This window comes from Astyanax mexicanus, chromosome 24, assembly GCF_023375975.1.
Source record: "Astyanax mexicanus isolate ESR-SI-001 chromosome 24, AstMex3_surface, whole genome shotgun sequence".
Taxonomy (NCBI): domain Eukaryota; kingdom Metazoa; phylum Chordata; class Actinopteri; order Characiformes; family Acestrorhamphidae; genus Astyanax; species Astyanax mexicanus.
Window position 1 is genome coordinate 1,363,540 of NC_064431.1, and position 19,553 is coordinate 1,383,092.

Below are 19,553 nucleotides of genomic sequence, written 5' to 3' on the forward strand. Positions count from 1 at the left end.
CAATAGGTTTTAACAGTGTTTCATTGGGTTGTTAGTGGTGTTCAGTAGTTTTTGGCATGTGTTAGCAGGTTGTTCAGTTGTTGGCTGTGTTTAGTTGGTTTTAACTGTGTTTAGTGGGATTTTAGCTGTTAAAGGTATTCAGTGTTTTTAAAGCATGTATTAACATGTGTTAGCTGTGTTTAATGTTTTTATCTATTTTATAGGGTTGTTAATGGTATTCAGTATTTTTTAGCATGTGTTTCAAGGTTGTTGGCTGTGTTTAGCTGATTTTAGCTATGTTAACAGGCTTTGCTGTGTTTAGTTGGAAGTTGTTAGTGGCATTTAGTGTTTTTAGCATGTGCTAGCGGGTTGGTATCTGTGTTTAGTGGGTTTTAGCTGTGTTTTATCAGGTTGTATATGGTATTCTGTGTTTTGTAGCTGTTTTAGTGGGTTGTATATGGTATTATGTTTTTTTAGCTGTTTTATCAAGTTGTTGGTGTGGTTTCGTGTGGTGCAGTGGATAACACCACTGCCTGCCAATGAGCTACCGTGGGGGTTCAATTCCAATAAAAGTCCTTGGGCTAGACTCCTAATACTACACTGGCCCTTCCTCTGTAATAGGAATAACCTTGTAAGTCGCTCTGGAAAAGAGCGTCAGCAAAATTCTGTAAATGTAAAAAAAAATGCAAAAATTCTGTTGTTTTTAGCTGTATTTTATCGGGTTGTTAGTGGTATTCAGTGGTTTTTAGCATTTGTTATCAACAAATAATTGTGTTAATTGTGTGTGTGTGTGTGTTCCAGTGTGATGAGAACACTACGTTCAGTAATCATGCGCTGTACCTGGGCCTGCCGTGCTGTAAAGACGACTATAACGGCTGCCCCAACATCCCGTCCAGCCTCATCTTCCAGCGCAGCACCAAGGAAACCCTGTGGATCTCCACCCAGCTCTCCTCCACCAAGCTGACCCAGAACGGTAGTTTATAAACGCTTTATACTGTGATACTCAGCGCTGCGGCGCTCCATCGTAAATTATACGTTCCTCAGGCATAACTCGTAATATGTTTACAGCTGTTTAATGCTTTCCTCCTCTGTTCTCAGTCGACCTGCTGGCTCTGCTGAAGTGGAAAGCTCATCCTGACCGGGTTATGGACATCCTGGGTCGATTGCGGCACGTCAGCGGAGAGGAGATTGTAAAAGTAAGCTCTGTTAATGTGGACTGTAAACAGTAATGCAGTGCAGTGTTTAAATTAAATATTAACATCACATTTTCCTTTCATTTCAGTTTCTTCAGGACATTCTAGACACACTTTTCTCCATCCTTGATGACAATACGGACAAATACGGGCCGCTGGTATTCCAGTCTTTGGTAAGAGACATTTTAAAGGAGACCATTATCTCTACCAAGTACCTGTAATAATATAAACATTTATCTTAATATATAATATTGAATATAGACATTTTAGGGTTATTTATGCATGGTTTTAAAGGCACTGTATTACTAATCTTTATCTGCAGTCCACTGGTTACATGTGTTTGAGAGAGATAGAGCGAGAGAGACAGAGACAAAGAGAGAGCAAGTGAGAGAGAGAGAGTGAATAAGTGTGTGAGAGAGACAGCGAGAAATTGAGAGCAAAAGAGAGAGAAAGAGCAAGTGAGAAAATGGAGGAGTGAGAGAGATAGAAAGCGAGAGAGAGAGAGATAGTTCGCGATAGAGAAAGAGTGAATGAGAGAGAGAGTTTGCAATAGAGTCAGAAAGAGAGTGAGAGAGAAACAGTGAGAAATTGAGAAAGCAAGAGAGAGCGAAAGAGAGGGAGAGCAAAAGATATGGAGCGAGAGAGAGGGAGAATGCGAGAGATGGAGCGAAAGAGAGGGGAAAAGTGAGAGAGAGAGAGAGAGAGGGAGAAAGTGAGATGGAGCGAGAGAGAGGAAGAAAGTGAGAGAAACAGCGAGAAATTGAGAAAGCAAGAGAGGGAGAGCAAGAGAAATGGAGTGAGAGAGAGGGAAAATGAGAGATGGAGCGAGAGAGAGGAAGATGGAGGGATAGCTTGCAATAGAGTGAGTGTGAGAGAGAGAGCGAGAAACTGAGAAAGCGAAAGACGGGGAGAAAGGGAGAGAGAGCGCGAGAGAGAGTAGGTCTCAGCTGGCAGAAAGCCAGCCATTATTAGTTCACAGCTGCCTGCACTCGTCCTCTCTGGGGAGTCTTTAGCTTTTCAGACCTGGATATAAAGACTGGAGCAGTTTTGGTGATTTCTACCCTAAACATGTCTGTGATATCACTGTATAACCCTGCTACTGTTACTGTAATAATATCACAGCCTCGGGAACTAGAGCTACTGAAGATTAAACGGGAATTATTAAGTCTCGTAAATATTACTGATACAGAATTAAATTAAAATTGTGTCGGTTTTGGCCAAGAAAACAGTTTTAGCTAAAACAAACAGCTTTTAGTTGTAGTTTGTAGTTTGTAGTTTACCAGATGGGTATAAAGCCTAATCTGTACTTTAACAGTACTCTGAAGGGGGAATTTCCATCGAAAGGAAAATATAGGTCTAATCCTATTTTCAAAGGTTAGGGGAAGGGTTAGGGTTATATGAACCTCCAAAGAGATTTTCTTAGAGGAACACTAAAAATAAAAACAGTAAAAATCACTGGCAAGACAATGGAACACAAGCAACCAAAGAAATCCACAAGTTTGTGTATTTTTCTTGTTAAAAATGACAATAACCTCTATATTACCATTGTTTAATGTGTAGTTTTAATGTTTTATGGCCATTTTTCTTTATAAGCATTAAAAACATAGCTAGCTAGCTTGCTAACTTTCTTGTTCCACCTTAAATGGTGCAACTCTTAAGGTGGAACAGAGAAATAAAATAAAAGCTTATTTAATCTCCCCATCACAGAGAAGCTGGACTAATATATATATATATATATATATATTAGTTGCAAAATACAATATTTTTATATTTTTTAAACTTTGTGCTTAATAATCTCAGTGATATAGTAAGATAAGATTGCAGTTGCACTGATGCTCAAATCTCAAATCTGCCTTCAGCTTTAATCTTTAATCTTGCACCACTTTAAACTTATTTTTAATTTGTCTTTCTGCTTCTAAACAGGTTTTTATCATCAACCTGCTCCGAGACAGCAAGTACTACCACTTCCGCCCAGTAATGGACACTTACATCCAGAAGCATTTTGCTGGAGCCCTGGCCTACAAGTGAGTCTTCTTGCATTTGGGTTAGTCATTGTCCTGCTGCAGAACCCAAGTATACTGAGCTTAAGGTCATAAACTGATGGGCGACGGGCATTTTCCTTCAGGATTTTCTGGTAGAACTTCATGGTTTAATCAATTACAGCAGCAGAGCATCCACAGACCATCATACTACCACCACCATGTTTAACTTTCAGTATGACTTAAATTGGAAATGTGGTCTCTTTTTAATTATTGAATTGAACAAGTGTAGGTGATACAAAACCCTTTTTTATCCAGTAAAATAACTTTATTATACTTATTTACACTGTAAAAATTTGAGGGCTGTAAAATCTCCTACAGGACACTTGGAGAACCTGCCTGTTCATTTCTCTCTAATCCACTTAATAATGTATAATAATTCCAGATCAGTAACAGGAATCAACCCACTGTTTGAAAATAGACATTAAAACTAGACAAATTATAATTTTCAGTAGTAATATTCCTTATCAAACATGAAAGCTTTATTATGTAATGCTTAAATAGAAATCCTCAATATTTAGTGGTGTAATGTCAAGCAGTTCAATGTTGTTCTGGGTTCTTTTGGACCTCCTGGATGAGTTATCCATGCCCTTTTGGAGTAATTTTAAATGGCTAATCGGCAAATCTCTGCAGTCTTCCAATAAAAAAGCGAAACTAGCCATAGCTCATTACGATTCAGCTGTCCACTAGCTTAGCCTAATGTCGCTAAGATTGGTGTGTTTGCACTGTGCCCACAGGGAGCTGATACGATGTCTGAAATGGTACATGGACCGATCAGCAGAGGTGGTCCGACAAGACCACATTCAGGAAGCAATGAGGGTAAGATATCAGTATTCAGTTTACAGCTCGTTCTGTTATATTTTTAAAATGTGCCTCGTCTCATGTCATTTTAATTATGCAGCCTGTCTGTTTGGATAGGAAGTTGTTGTATATCTGTATTTTTTAGTCATCATTTATAACCCAATATGCAAATCACATACAAGACAACACACAAGTGCTCACATTCATGAGACGTAGCTCGCGTGGAAGATCAGCTGCATGAGATATTCATGAGTCCCGGTCAAGCTATGATTCAGTTCAGAGACGACCTGTATGAATATTTCATTTAGATTCATGTTTTTAACAAAGTCAGTCTCTACAAAAACTGTGAACTCCACACTTGTTCAGTTTTATTACTGCGAGAAAGAAACTGTAGATTGGGTGAAATAGATGTTTATTAAAAAAGACTTGAGATTTTTACCTGCAAAACATGCAAAATCTTTTATAATGTGTATCATTTTTTTTTTTGGAATTATTTTAGAAAGGCCAATGATCCCCCTCACTCACCCTATCAGTAGTAATGCTCCTAACACTAAAACATTGAAGGCTAGTGCATGCCTCCTCCAACACATGTGAAGGCAGACTCCTCCACCTCAATCCATTTAAACTACACCTGCAGAATACTCAATTAGCAGTTTATGCTGAAATCCATACATAACTACAGCTATAGACTGATGTTGTTTCTGATTAACATAAACCACACCAACTCAACACAACCAAAGCAACACTACCCAACCCAACCCAATCTAACCTTAATCAAATCCAGACCATTTTAGACCACGCCGAACCACCTCAACCCAAACCAACCCACACAAACATAAATCAAATCCAAACCAACCCAACCCACACCTACACAACCCAACCCAATTTAACCTGAATTAAATCCAGACCATTCCAAACCAACCCAACCCTACCCAAACCAACCAAAATCACACCAACCCAAAACAACCTAAATCAAACCCAACCTAAATCAAACCAACTAGAACCACATCAACACAAATTAAATAAAACTCCACCAACCCCCCCAAAAGATCGATAGAAAAGCTCCCGAAACTACTATGTGTGAACACATACTAACCCAGACCAACCAAAACAACCTATATCAAACTAAATTAACCGAACCAAACCCCAACAAAGCCAATGGAAAAGCTCCAAGTTTCCAAATTTGTTCAAAACTAATTCAGACAAGAGCAAAACTACTGTGTGAATAAATACTAACTCAAACCAACTAAGACACACAAAATCGAAATCAACCTAAATCAAACCAGACCAACGCAACCCCAACCAAACATCACAAACCCAAACCACACCGCACCAATCCAAACTTAATCAAACACAACCCAACCTAAACCAAACCCCAACAAAAACAATGGAAAATCTCTGGATTTCCAAACTTGTTCAAAACGAATTCAGACACGAACAAAACTACCATATGTGTGAACACATGCTGACTCAAATCAACCAAAACCACACCAACCCAAACCCAACAAAACCAATGGAACGTTTTTAAACTTGTTAAAAACAGATTCAGACCAGACCAAACTACTATATATGTGTGAACACGCACTTAGACATGCTCCCCTTATTCTAAAACATGATGAATAATCTGTCAGATCTTCTTCAGAAGCTGATTTTTAAGTGTTCTTCATGCAGGCTCTGGAGTACCTGTTTAAGTTCATCGTGCAGTCTCGGATCCTGTACTCTCGCGCCACCTGTGGAATGGAGGAGGACCAGTTTCGGACCAGCATTCAGGAGCTCTTCCAGTCCATCCGCTTCGTCCTGAGCCTGGACAGCCGTAACTCAGAGACGCTCATCTTCACCCAGGTCAGATATCAGATTATCAGATTTCCCCGAGAAGCTACAGCTAGCACTGCTAATACAACCTCCAATCCATAATCACTGAAAATTAAAAGTTAACCTCAGTTACAAATAGTGACTAAAACAATTATTTATTATAGTGTTATGTTATTAATGGTTTCACTTATTTGGAAAAGATAGGGGAGAGAAAAAGATAGGAGTTAGAAAGAAAGATAAGATAAAATTTTAAGATATTTTCTTTGAATTAGATTGAAAGAGTCAAAAGTCTAGAAAGAAGTCTTTAGAAAAATATATATTTTGTAAAACATGCTAAAAATAAAAAAACTGACATAAAAAAATAATTGCTGGTGACCTACTTTTTTTTTTTTACAATGAAAACTGGACTAAATGAGACAAAATTTGCCTTGTTTATTTTCAAACAAGAACTATCAAGGAATAAATTTTTAAGGCTAATAATTACAAAGAAAATGTCGTCTTTTACTGTATTTTAATTCAAATGTTTATTTTTTAATTATTTTTTCATTCTTTTGTGAAATATCTTAGTCCATCTACTTGGCAGAGACATTGTACCTTATGAACTTAGTACTCTTCCTTTCTGATTCCGTAAGTCAGGGGTGTCTAAACTACGACCCACGGGCCATTTGCGGCCCATTTCCTTTTTTAGAGTGGCCCGGGAGGTATTTTAGAAATAAAATAAATGTTGGCCCCCAATAAGCAGGTCCTTATAATGTGGGATTCAAAGTTTGAATGCTAGGTGTCAGAAACGGTCCAAAGAGACTAATACCGTCGAGAGTGCTCAGTTGTAGCGCGGAAAACGAGCCGATGCAGAAAATTAGTTCAGAGGGAATCAATTTGAAAAATCTTAGTTTACACAACACTGTCAAAGATAAATAAAGATAGAAACTCAAGTAAAATGGTTTGTAAATGATGGTAATCAAGAAAATATATTATTATAAGTGTCATATTTTCATTATTTGTTTTATTACAGTCTTAATTTATTTTATTTATTTTATTGAGTCTGTGGCCTGATAATTTTCTTTCTGGCCCCAACAAAAAAAGTTTGGACACCTCTACCTTAAGTTTTTTTTAATACTGTGTTTCCCAAATGGTATAGTGAATAAAAATAGTGCAAGAAGGACTAACTACTTTTGAATAAATAATTTATCTTATAATACTGTACTTCTTTTGGAAATCCATCTCGTTTACGACTTTTCTTTGATTTGGCCCTTCTTTTTATACCTTTTGACTATGACTTCCTGTCCCCCCCCCTCTGGATTCTTCACTCTTTACCCCCCTGTGGAAAAACCCCAGGGCCCTCAGCCTAATCTCGGACAAGCCTCCACGGCCCCGGCCTCCTGTACGCAGCCGTTGAGCTGTACCGCTCCGCGGCCGTCCCCTCTATCAGTAAGTACTGGAGTTTGGAGTGTTGCCCTGGAAACGCTACGGACACACCAGCATCCCCCGAACCATCACTCAGCCCTGTCAACCCCGTCAAAGACCTGGCCCAAACACCCAGGAGCTCACTGATTGGCCAGTGCCAACATTGGCCAGCTCCTCCTCCTCCTCCTCTTTTCCCTCAAACCCTTTCAAAAGCGATTGATCTGCTTGTTTGTTGATTGGTGTTGGTTTTGTTTTATTGACTGCTGTGTGCAAGATGTCCAACTCCTCACAGCCATCTCACTTCCTGTTTTTATCCTCTCACTCTCACAAGCTGTGTGGTTCCTCCTTAATACCGATTAATGATTATTACTACTCTACTACCAGGAGTGGGTCCTGATCCAGAGGTATGGCAGGCCAGATAGAAAGCCTTCAGAGTCTTCATCAGCGTGAAGAGCAGCAGCATTAGTTATTTAAATACTTACAGTCAAATAACTCAAAACAATAATCTCTTTCCACTTGAAAGTAGACATTTTTGTTTATGTAGATCAGTGGTTCTTAAAGTACTGAAATCTACAAAGTTTTTCCTGTATCTGTAATTTTCTATCCAACATTACATTAATTAGTGTTTAGTTTTTACACTTCAGTCCTTCATTATCAGAACTACAGTTTTATCTTTATTAACATTATTAAAGTTTCATTGGTCCTACAGTAAAACCCTGTGGAACACCACAAGATCTGCTCTATCAACCAACAGTTCACCATCAGTTCATTACAGATTCTGCACTAGAGAAATAAGCTAGTGAACACTGTAGTTCACTGATTGTCTCTGAGATTCTCCGTAGGATAAAATACTGTCTTAACCAGAAACAATAATCAATCAAACTACTGTACTTATCATAATACTAACTATATTAGGCAGATAACGCTAATTATTTACCACAGCTATGAACAAATGCTGTCTCTGCTGAGCTGTTTACACACTTAGAGCGCGGTATTTGCTGCGTTCACTGCTCGCAGCCGACTGACTCCATGTTTACTACGTGTACATCTGTGCTGCATGTCCATTGAAAACACTGTTTTAAAAAGCGCAGTGGCAATTTTTAGCGTTCTGTGTTAAAGCAGCTTCACACTGCACAGATATACAGATATACGAGCTGAAACACAGAATCTTCTCACTACGTTTACCGTTTCTTGCTCCCGTGACAGACAGCTCTGACCAATCAGAGGAGACTCTGATGTGCTCGCGTAGTTTATTGATGCGCATTTTGGTGCGTTTATCTTTATGCCTGTGTGAAAACAAACCAAGCAAAGAGAGAAACGCTACAAATAACCACTTCATCAACTGATCCGGACCATAGAAACTTTCACAACTACAACTTAAATCCAAAAACCCGTCACACTGCTGCCTGTAGCTCTGTGGATGATCTCTGCTTGCTGTCTGGTCTGTCAGTTCCTCGATGTAAGGGATACTTAAGATGATTTGCTAAGCTTATGTTCTCCTTCGTTGTTTGCTCTCTCCAGGCTGCTCTGCTCAACTCCTTCCCGGCCATCTTTGACGAGCTCCTGCAGATGTTCACGGTGCAGGAGGTGGCGGAGTTTGTGAGGGGAACGTTGGGGAGCATGCCCAGTACCGTCCACATAGGCCAGTCCATGGATGTGGTGAAGCTGCAGTCCATCGCTCGGACAGTAGACAGCAGGTTGTTCTCGTTTCCAGGTATGACTTCCTCAGTTAGTCGGTTGGTTGGTTGTCATAATGACAGATGTGTTTCTGGTACTGTATTTTTTGGACTATAAGGAGCAATTAAAATTCTTAAATTTTCCCAAAAGATCATCAGAGCTCCTTATGTATGAATTCTACCAGTCGGGTATTAAGAAAGGTATTATCTACCTGTAGCCTGCTGATGACCCCAGCTAGCACTGCTGGAGCAGTATTAGCATTATGCACTAACTGAGCTTGCTCTTTCTTCATTCAGAGGGGAGTATATCAGACCGTATAAAATAAATGAAAAATACTGTATTTTTTTTAAAGGACAAAGAACAAAATAAAATGAAAACACTAAAATTAAAACGGAAAAAAGCCCTACCACCTAAATGAGTAGATTTTATAATTTCCAAATAAAATTATGAACATTTATTGGGCTTCATTCACTTATACAGTGGTGCTTGAAAGTCTGTAAACCCTTTAAAATGTTCTACGTTTTGTCTGCATAAATATGATCTAAAACATGATCAGTCCTAAAAGTAGATAAAGAGAACCCAGTTAAACAAACAAGACAAAATTATAATACTTGTACATTGCGGAAAATGATAAAATTTTACATATTTGTGAGGGTAAAAGTATGTGAACCTTTGCTTTTTTTGGTTAGAACGACTTGTGTACTTAGGGTCATTGTCCTGCTGAATGCTCCCCCTTTCCTTGAGATCCAGTTTGTGAGCATTCTTATCTGCTGTAATCCAGAATTCATGGTTTACAGCAAATATGCACCAAACGATGGCTCAAACCATTATACATACTACCACCACCATGTTTCACAGATGGGAAAAGTTTCTTATGATGGAATGCAGTGTTTTTCTTTCTCCAAACATAAAGCTTTCATTTATACTAAAAGTTCTATTTTGCTTTCATCTGTTCACAAAACATTCCTCCAATAGCCTTCAGGCTTTTCTACAGACTTTGATAGATCCCTGTTCTTTAAATAAACCAGGCTCCGCCCACTCACACCTGATTGTTGTCATCCTATTGATTTTGAAAACACCTGAGTCTAATTTCACTCCACAAATATGTAATATTAGATAATTTTCCTCAATAAATAAAATATATAGAATAATATTTTGTCTCAGGTTTAACAGGGGTCTCTTTATCTACACTTAGGATTTAGAAATGATGGAAATGTTTCCAGCATCTGTCTTCAGCTTGGTTCTCTGTGAGTGACGTTGTGTGTTTTATGTGGTTGTTCTGCTTCAGAGTCGAGGAGGATACTTCTACCTGTCGTTCTGCACCACATCCACCTTCACCTGCGGCAGCAGAAAGAGCTGCTCATCTGCTCCGGCATCCTCAGCAGCATCTTCTCCATCATCAAAAGCAGCTCACTGGTAAAACACACATCCACAGATACATCTGATTAATACATGCATATTCTGATTCATGTTCAGCAAAACTTCTATTTTATTTTCCAGCTTTTTAAATCATGTCAAACATTCATGATTTATTAAACTAGAGGTGGAGGATATGGAAATAATTCTCTTTATTGTGATGCACAATATGCTAATGCTTTATGTGCCAATGCCTGTGGATCACTGTTAAACTGAAAAACAGCCATGTTTTATTACAAAGTGTGTAATTATTTCTGTTTAATCAAATGTAGTAGGTGATTTATATTTTGAGTATAGATCACTGAACTAAGAATAGAATATAACTAAGATTTTTTTTACTTATTCTGTGTAAAAAATACTAAAAAGAAAAGTGTGTATTTAGAATATTTATTAAAATATTTATAATATTTTTGAAGGGGTTTTCTTCATGATATAGACACATTAGACTTTCAGAATTAGAGTTTTAGTCGGGTAGTGAATTATGAAGAGCCTGTAATTTAGTATATTTTTTGGTGTACAGCTCTGGAAAAAATAAGAGGTCACTTAAAATGATGAGTTTCTTTGATTTTACCAAATAAAAAAACTCTGGAATAAAATCAAGAGGAAGATGGATGATCACAAACCATCAAACCACCAAACTGAACTGCTTGAATTTTTACACCAGGAGTAAAGCAGCATAAAGTTATCCAAAAGCAGTGTGTAAGACTGGTGGAGGAGAACATGATGCCAAGATGCATGAAAAAAAATGTGAAAAATCAGGGTTATTCCACCAGATATTGATTTCTGAACTCTTAAAACTACTTTATGAATATGAGCTTGTTTTCTTTGCTTTTTGATTATTTGAGGTCTGAAAGCTCTGCATCTTTGTTTTTTTTAATATCAGTCATTTCTCATTGCTTATTTTCTGTAAATAAATGCTCTAAATGAGAATATTTTTATTTGTAATTTGGGAGAAATGTTGTCTGTAGTTTATAGAATAAAACAACAAAGTTAATTTTACTCAAACATAAACCTATAAATAGCAAAATTCTCACATTGCCATCAACCGTTTATCTTCACTCTTTGCTGTAACTCAATATTAAGCTCGTTTTGTTGCTATCTATGCTCATTCTGGTTTTAGTTGGTTTATTAAAAACTTTATAGAGTCTTCATTTAGTTTTTGAAGCTCCCAGAGACCCAAAATCTCTGTGTTTTCTGGCCTAGTTGTGATATTTCTGAGTGCAGTGCGTGTGATGGATCCGTGCCCCCCTCTGTGTGTAGGAGACCTCGGTGCAGGAGGAGGTGGAGATGGTGGTGGAGAGCCTGCTGGACGTCCTGCTGCAGACGCTGCTGACCATCATGAGCAAGTCCCAGTCGCAGGAGGCGGTAAGAGGCCAGCGCTGCCCACAGTGCACGGCCGAGATCACTGTTAGTAACTAACAAATCTGGTTCTTCTACTCCTTCTCGCCCTTTCGTCCTCCCTCCATCTGTCCGTCTGCACCTCCGTCACCTCCGCACTCACCTGTCCCCCGTGCCTATCGTCCTGTACGGCCTGTTTACACCTGGCAGGAACATAAAAGGGCATTTTTTTGTTTTGTGACCAGATCAGATTTGGATTTCAATTTTCCACGTAAAAAAAGCTTAAAAAAATATATATATAAACACATCCATTTCCATGTGTTTTGATCAGTATACAGAGTTCGTACGGTTGCGAAAAACCTGAAAAAACTCTTAAAAATAGCAATTTCCAAAAAAAGGTTTGGAAAAAAAAATACCCAGATAGTTTTGCAAAAGTCATGAAAGATTTGCTCTACAAATCTACAAAATCTATTTTGAGTTAATTCAGTAATTTTAAGCTCTACACTTTATTATACACATTTTATCATAAAATATTGTGTGTCAACATTTATTAGATTAATTTTATGCCTACTATAATCAATTTTAGTTATAGTTTTAGTTGATTTTTGGTTTTATTGTCCACGTGTGCACTGATGTTTTAAAATGTTTTAACGGTCATGAAAATTTTCAATATAATATACAAAATCAGAAATGTGATGGATGGATAGAAAATATATATAAGAGTATAAAAAAAAAGTGTATGAACCCTTGATTACCATCAAATCCCTCAGACCACATTCAGAAGCAGCAAAAATGGATCTTGTCCACATTTAATACAAGTGAAAATGCGTTTTATGTCCTCAAATTTCCACCAGAAAAGACAAAATTCGCTAAAAACGAAAAAAGAGACAGATTTAACCTTTTGTGTGTGTCTGTGTGTGAGATAGACAGAAAGAAAGAGGGAGGGCGGTATTGAGAGTTAGTTATGAGATTTAATCTATCGTATATTGTTACGTATATTGTATACACACAAGCACATTTTGTGTTAACATTGTATTGACAGCTCTAATCCAGATACAAATCACAGGTTTACGCCAGATTTAAACAGACCCAAAGTCTCTCTCACAGATCGTCTTTCACCACTTTTCTTTTTCTTTCATTTCTCACTTTATTATATTTTTTATTTTATACTTTTCTCTTTGTCTCACACGTTTTCACAGCCATCTTTAAGGCTTTCTTCCGGCCTCAGTATCTGCACTACACTGTGTTCCTTATTCACTGCCTGGGTCACGATTTGGGTCTGGGTCTGTTTCTCACACTTTCTGTAATCATGTTTGTTGTTCTGAAGTTTAAGTTTAGAAGAGTATTGTTCTTTAGTCTTATAAATAATATAATAAGACACTGCATGAATTTTACACAATTTTAATTATAGAAAATACCATTAATTAACTTTCATTCTCACATTTCTGCATGTATTTTAATCAGTGTACATGTTCCCACCATGCCTTACATGACCTTATATGACCTCTAGCCTTCCTTTTATGTTTCTGTGTGTTTATTTGGCCTCATGATGGCCAGCGGAGCTCACTGATTGGCTCACAGCGATTTGCCTTCTTTCTGATTGGGTCGTTTGCAGGGCGAATATGTGTCCTGCCTCCTGTCTCTCCTGCGACAGATGACCGACATCCACTTCCAACATCTGCTGGACAACTTCCAGAGCAAAGAGGAGCTAAAGGTGCAGATTATTATGTATTATCTCACATTTTACGTCTGATTAACTTCCTGAGAACTGTGTATGATTAGAGCATCAGAACGTCTGAACGCAAGATTCAGCGTCCTTAGGATTATGTAATATAAGGTGCATTATGCGACACTAGTAAGGAACAAGGGTGTCGTCACGTTTTCCAAGTTAAGTGAAGCTAAGCTAAGTAAACAAAACTGTAATTCTTAAAAAAAATAATAATAATCAAATGAGCGCTGGGTGTTAATCTATTTGAACAGATTTCTCTCCTAAAAACTGTTTATTTATAAGCTTAGATACCCAAATTTCTCCTGCACTAAGGCTGGAGCATTAGCATTAGCGGCTAACTGCTTGATAGCACTACACTGAGGAACTCCAAGTTACCTTGGTAACAAGGGCGATATTAGCTTTAACACTGTAATTGCACAGCCTACAGTCTGATATACACACCTCTGGACGGCGAAAGAGATAACTAGCACTTAGCAGGGTTAGCGGATAATGCTAATGCTGCTCCATTGGGAAAATCATCATTTTCAGTATTTTTATGTTATTTGTACTGATTTTCTTCCTCTCACTCTTTTCTTTTCCCCGTGTTTTTATAGGAGTTCCTGCTGAAGATCTTCTGTGTGTTTCGTAACCTGATGAAGCTCAGCATCTTCCCACGGGACTGGAACGTGATGCGGCTCCTGACCAGCAAGTGAGACGCAGCATCCCCCCCCCTCCCTGTTTTCTCCGTCCTCTCCTCTCCGCATTCTTTCTTTCTCTCGTTTTTCGCTGCCTAATGGCATTCAGAGCTTGCCTGCCCCCACTGGGAGTTTACATCATGGCATTAAACAGGATTTTCTCTCTTGGTGTGAGGCTTTGTGTCCTGTAGCTTTTCCAGAAGTGAAGATTTTTTTGATGTGTCTGTGGAGGACAGTGACTGGAACATCTCCTCTGAAATGTGTATGATCTGTGATGACGAGACATGCATGGATTACAGATGAGCTGGACTGAGTTTCCTCAAAACATTTCCAGTATAATAATAATTAGCGTTAGATTTTTCATCTCAGTGTGTGTGTTTATTCTGTGCAAACAAGGGGGGAAAACGAAGGTCAGGCTGGTAGCAGGTTAGCAGTGCTATGCTAACAGGTTAACTGTGAAATCAGGACCGGACACTGGATCGGACACTTCTAACAAAAGCAGCAACTGTCTCATAGTTATTATGAGACGCTTCCTGGTCCTGATATACTGTGCTTCACTAACTATAAGGCACACCTGATTATAAGCGACACTAGTAAGGAACAATGGTGTCTCCATATTTCCCTTCTAATTCAGCAGGTCTTGGGTGTGTAATTCTTAAAATAAAAAAAATATAGAGATATATTTTTAAAGTGGAACGAGCTAGAGACTATACTAGAGAATATACTACTCATTATTGAGCAGCAGTCGTGACCTAGCATGCTACATGCTAGATGCTAAGCGTAGCACCTGAGTACTTAATTATTTAACCCATTTTTTTCTCCTGCTTGATTTTCTCTCCAGCATCATCGTGACCACGGTCCAGTATCTCTCCCCAGCTCTGCACAAGAACTTCACTGATGCTGACTTTGATTTTAAGGTGAATGACGTTGATCAATCAATCAATTAATCAATTAACCTTTATTTTCACTCTGGATTACATTGGGGGTCACCCCTCATTTGCAATGCAGCAGAGAATTTACAGTATAAAAAGGATTAAAAATATATAGATAATAAAAATAAAATGTTTATTTACACACACTCCCATAAACAAGTTTACAGTGGCTTTCAAAAGTATTGATACCCCTTAAAATTTTCATATTATGTCACATTACAACTTAAATGTATTTTATTGAGATGTATTTTAAATCAAGTGGGCCAAACCAAGGAGAGGCAAATGTACCAATCAAACACTTTATTTACACCGGGGAAAGACCTACAGGTGTAGTCAGAGACAGGCAGGGTCAGTATCAAAAACAAACAACATACCAGAGTGAGCAGGTAAAAGGGTCCTACACAGTAATTCCAAACAGGCAGAGGGCAAGGCAAAAAAAAAAAAAAAGAGTAGTCTAAATACTATTGTAGGTTGGCAACTTTGAACGGTTAAAGAGGGCAAGTCAAAAAGCACAAAAATGAGTTAGTAACACAGAAAACGTCTAAAGAAACACTTAGAAGCTTGGCGGGCGTAAACACCATAGCATTATGGGATTTTGAAACCTATTTTATGCCTGTCTTTTTAATATTTCGACAGGTGTTAATTATATGTTTGGCTCTTTTTCTGTGCTAGGTTTGGAACTCTTACTTCAGTCTGGCGGTTCTGTACATCAACCAGCCCAGTCTACAGCTGGAGAGCATAACCCCGGCCAAGAGGAAGAAGATTCTCGACAAGTAAGACTCCAGTCCTTATTCTCTTTCAGGGATGATAAAATATTCATGTGTTACGGGCTGTTCTGTGGTGTGGTGGTTTGCCAACCAAACGACTGCTAAAAAAAGATTCATAAGTCACAGTTAGTAAGAGTGAGCGTGGGTGTGTTATATAATGTACACGAGAAAAGGTTAAACATACAATTCACTATATTTTATATTTTAATGTTTAAATCCATTTAAATTATGTAGTAGCTTTGGCTGAAAGGAACGGCTGCGACGATGAGTGGACTAATCGTTGATTTGTGACTTTAATGCACAACAGATTACATATTTACACCCCAAATATTCAAACATTTCACATTTAAACATATTTTAGGCATTAAAAGGGCATTTAAACAACGTTCAGCTGTTTCTGTTGTTGGAATCATTAGGCACCTTACTGTTCCTTGTGTGTATTCCTTGTATACTGGAATCTTAATTTCCACGAGGGAACCCTCCCAAAGGGATCTATCTGTCTGTCGAGGTATTTAGTACTTTTAAAAATGAAGCATGTGTAATGAGCCAAAATGAATTTCTGATATTTAATAGGCTTTTTTTTAACACTATTTTGATTTACTAGAAGAAGCATAGTTATTTTATACTCTAACCTACCTTACAAAGAGGAAACCTATGGCAATAAGCTGTGTGTGTATGTGTGAGAGAGGGAGAAAGAGAGAGCACAAGAGAATGAGAGGAAATTTGGAGGAAAATGAAGCGTGAAGGGAAGTAGTGAATGCCTCTATAAGTAGCTTCTGGATTAGCATCATTGCTAACCAGACATAAATCAGCATTGATAAACAGATTGAGCAGCCGCAAACACTCTCATACAGACAAACTTAGGATAACATGAGGGAAATGCGAGATCAATCGATATGCGTAATTTAGAACATGGAAATCGTACAAGCATAGTAGGACAAATGCGCAAAATGTGTAGCTACATGTTGGCAGGTATGAATAGATTTATTTTTTCATTTTTTAATCGATAAGAATCTTCTACATCCGAATCGAGATGCATTTTCCCCAACCCCTTCCATCTGTGTGTTGTTCTGAGACTGTGTTCTGCTGATACCTCAGTGGGAACATACTGAACTCTCTGCATTAGAGCTAAGCTCCCCCTCTTCCTCCTCGTCCTCTCCAAACTTTTACTCCATGACTCGAGTGGCCCCTTGGCTCTGTGAAATGTCACTCCATATTTGCCACCTTCCTGCACAGCTCAATAAGCCCCATGCTATAAATAGCAGCACAGATTTTCCGTTTCAGGGCGACGGGATTCGGCTGTAATCGCTGATGGCAGTCGGGATGCTTTTATGTGAGGATGTGGTGCAACTACTATAATATGTGTACAGTATATAAGGACACTTACAATTACGTTTTTACACACACTGGTGAGACGTGTCAGCCAATGGCACACAGTGTACCGTATTTTACGGACTATAAGGCACATTTGTATTATTAGATGCACTAACAAAGAACATCTACAGACTTCCCAAGTTTCCTGGAAGATGCTGGAGTTTACTGCATATCAATAACTGTTCCCTGACGCCCACAAGTCAAATACAATCTCCTGGAATCTAAAAAGGAGAAAAAGGAGCTCCCTTCGTGTGTATATTGATGAATTGCATGCAAAACAGAGAGGATTCTGATTGGCCTGTTCTCTACAAAGAGTCTGTGAGTCAGCCAATCAGTTTTTAGTGTGGGCATTGAGTTTTTTTTTTTTTTTTTTTTTTTTTTCTGGGCAATTTAGAATATCCAATTTACCTGATGTCTATGCTTTTGGACTCAAAAAAGGCAGACACATGGAGAACATGGAAACTTCACCCATATTGGGACTTGAACCCAAGACCCCAGAACTGAGAGGCATTAATACAGTATTTTATCCTATTAAAAATCTCAGAATCAGGATTTAAAGAGATATATCTACAGTATTAACTGTAGTGCAGAATCTGTAGTGAACTGTTGGTGAACTGTTGGTTAATAGAGCAGATCTTGTGGCGTTCCACAGGGTTTTACTGTAGGACCAATGAAATTTTATAATGTTAATAGTGATAAAACTGTAGTTCTGAGAGAGAAGGACTGAAGTGTAAAAACTAAACACTCACTAATGTAATGTTGGATAAAAAATTTACAGATACAGGAAACGTTATACATTTATACGTCTTTAATATTTGAATACATGCATTACAGTTTATTTCTGAGGTATTTAGTGTACCAGGTTGAAATGCTTCCAGTACCACCAGTAGTACCTGTACCACAGTTTGGAAACCACTGATGCAGTGTGTTGAGGTTTATTACAGTAAATCTGGCGTGTTGTTTGGTGGTAAATGGACTCGTCTGCTGTCTGATTATATAACAGCAGTCTGTAGTTTAACTGCGTCTGCCCTGAGTGCGTTTGTTTTTTTATGAGCTCGCTTGTAACATGCATAATTAATTATTCGTTCTTGAAGTAACTTTATTGTGTGTGTGAGTGTGTTTCTTGTTGTAAAAAGCCTCTTAAGCCTTCCAGAATCCAAACATACACACATTAATCCTGACACGCGGAAACCTGGATTAGTCTTGCTCACAAACAACAAAACAAACCGTACTGTTTTTTTTAATCTTTTTTTTTTCCTTTTTATGGCTGATTTGTTTTATGCAGTCGGCTTTCTTTACTCCTTAAAACACTTTATTGGATAAATGTGTGTACAAATATGTACATATTATACAGTAATCAGCCATAACATTATGATCACCTCCATGTTTCTACAGCATGCGTACCATACTTCATGGTTTCAGCACCACTGTTCATATAAGACACATTGCAGTTGTGTAATTTTATATAATCACAGACTGTAGTCCTGTATCTGCTTAGCAATTGCCTAGCAACGCCTTAGCAACATCATGGAAACCACCACAGATACCATAGCAACTCTATAGCTATCACTTAGCTACGTCATAGCAATGATACCATAGCACACCTTAGTAGTTGCCTAGCAATGCCTTAGCAACATCATGGAAACCACCACGGATACCATATCAGCACCATAGCAAACCATTAGCAACTACTTATCAATGCCATAGCAAACACTACGGATACAATAGCAACACTTTAGCATCCACCTAGCAACCCTACATCACTGATAATGTAGAAAACCCATTACAGACCACCACAGACACAATAGTAATCACCATAGCAACAGCTTAGCAACCATTCGGCAACACCATAGCAACCACCATTTTAGCTGCGCAAACATCCTACATTTCCTTTGAAAAAAGGCACTTTTTTGCTGCTGGAGTTTTTTTTTTTTAAACAACTGCTGGACTGAATAGTTTACCTACAAACACTGTAAACTGTGCAGCAACAGAAGGACTACAGTCTGTACTTATAGAAAAAGTATTGGGACACCTGATTATTGATTGTTTTGTCTAAAAAAAATCAAGGGTATTAAATATAGTTTATCCTGCTTTTATTAAGCAACTTTCTCTACTCTATAGGAAAAGCTTTCTAATACTTTATATATCCAGTTCCACCAATATCCTCATCTTACTGCCAACATCCAGTCCAGTTCTTAATTTAATGAATATAACTGTATATATTTTTTGTTTTATTTTGCAGATACGGCGACATGAGAGTCATGATGGCGTACGAGCTCTTCAGCATGTGGCAGAACCTCGGTAAGATCCTCTGTATTATTTTGCTCATCTTCTTTATCATCATCAGATCACATGGCTGAAGCTTTTCTTTAGTGAAGCAACACTGACCTCTACAGGTGAGAGTTAGAAGTGTAGACA

At 38.1% G+C, this 19,553-nt stretch overlaps 1 protein-coding gene across 9 annotated transcripts in view; it reads left to right on the forward strand.

Annotated features, from left to right (window-relative positions):
• Nucleotides 1-19,553, forward strand: part of dock3 (dedicator of cytokinesis 3) — a 204,581-nt gene that overhangs the window by 160,306 nt on the left and 24,722 nt on the right. For 5 of the 9 annotated variants that reach the window (XM_049471870.1, XM_022682201.2, XM_022682202.2 and 2 more), the window contains 15 exons: nucleotides 781-952; nucleotides 1,078-1,175; nucleotides 1,262-1,345; nucleotides 3,096-3,196; nucleotides 3,949-4,030; nucleotides 5,684-5,854; nucleotides 7,160-7,252; nucleotides 8,750-8,942; nucleotides 10,194-10,321; nucleotides 11,582-11,728; nucleotides 13,275-13,373; nucleotides 13,982-14,076; nucleotides 14,904-14,979; nucleotides 15,667-15,767; nucleotides 19,378-19,436. In XM_049471870.1, coding sequence (XP_049327827.1) covers nucleotides 781-952; nucleotides 1,078-1,175; nucleotides 1,262-1,345; nucleotides 3,096-3,196; nucleotides 3,949-4,030; nucleotides 5,684-5,854; nucleotides 7,160-7,252; nucleotides 8,750-8,942; nucleotides 10,194-10,321; nucleotides 11,582-11,728; nucleotides 13,275-13,373; nucleotides 13,982-14,076; nucleotides 14,904-14,979; nucleotides 15,667-15,767; nucleotides 19,378-19,436 — 1,699 coding nt within the window. The remainder of the gene's footprint in view (nucleotides 1-780; nucleotides 953-1,077; nucleotides 1,176-1,261; nucleotides 1,346-3,095; nucleotides 3,197-3,948; nucleotides 4,031-5,683; nucleotides 5,855-7,159; nucleotides 7,253-8,749; nucleotides 8,943-10,193; nucleotides 10,322-11,581; nucleotides 11,729-13,274; nucleotides 13,374-13,981; nucleotides 14,077-14,903; nucleotides 14,980-15,666; nucleotides 15,768-19,377; nucleotides 19,437-19,553) is intronic. The other 4 variants (XM_022682205.2, XM_022682206.2, XM_022682207.2 and 1 more) reach the window with 2 other exon arrangements.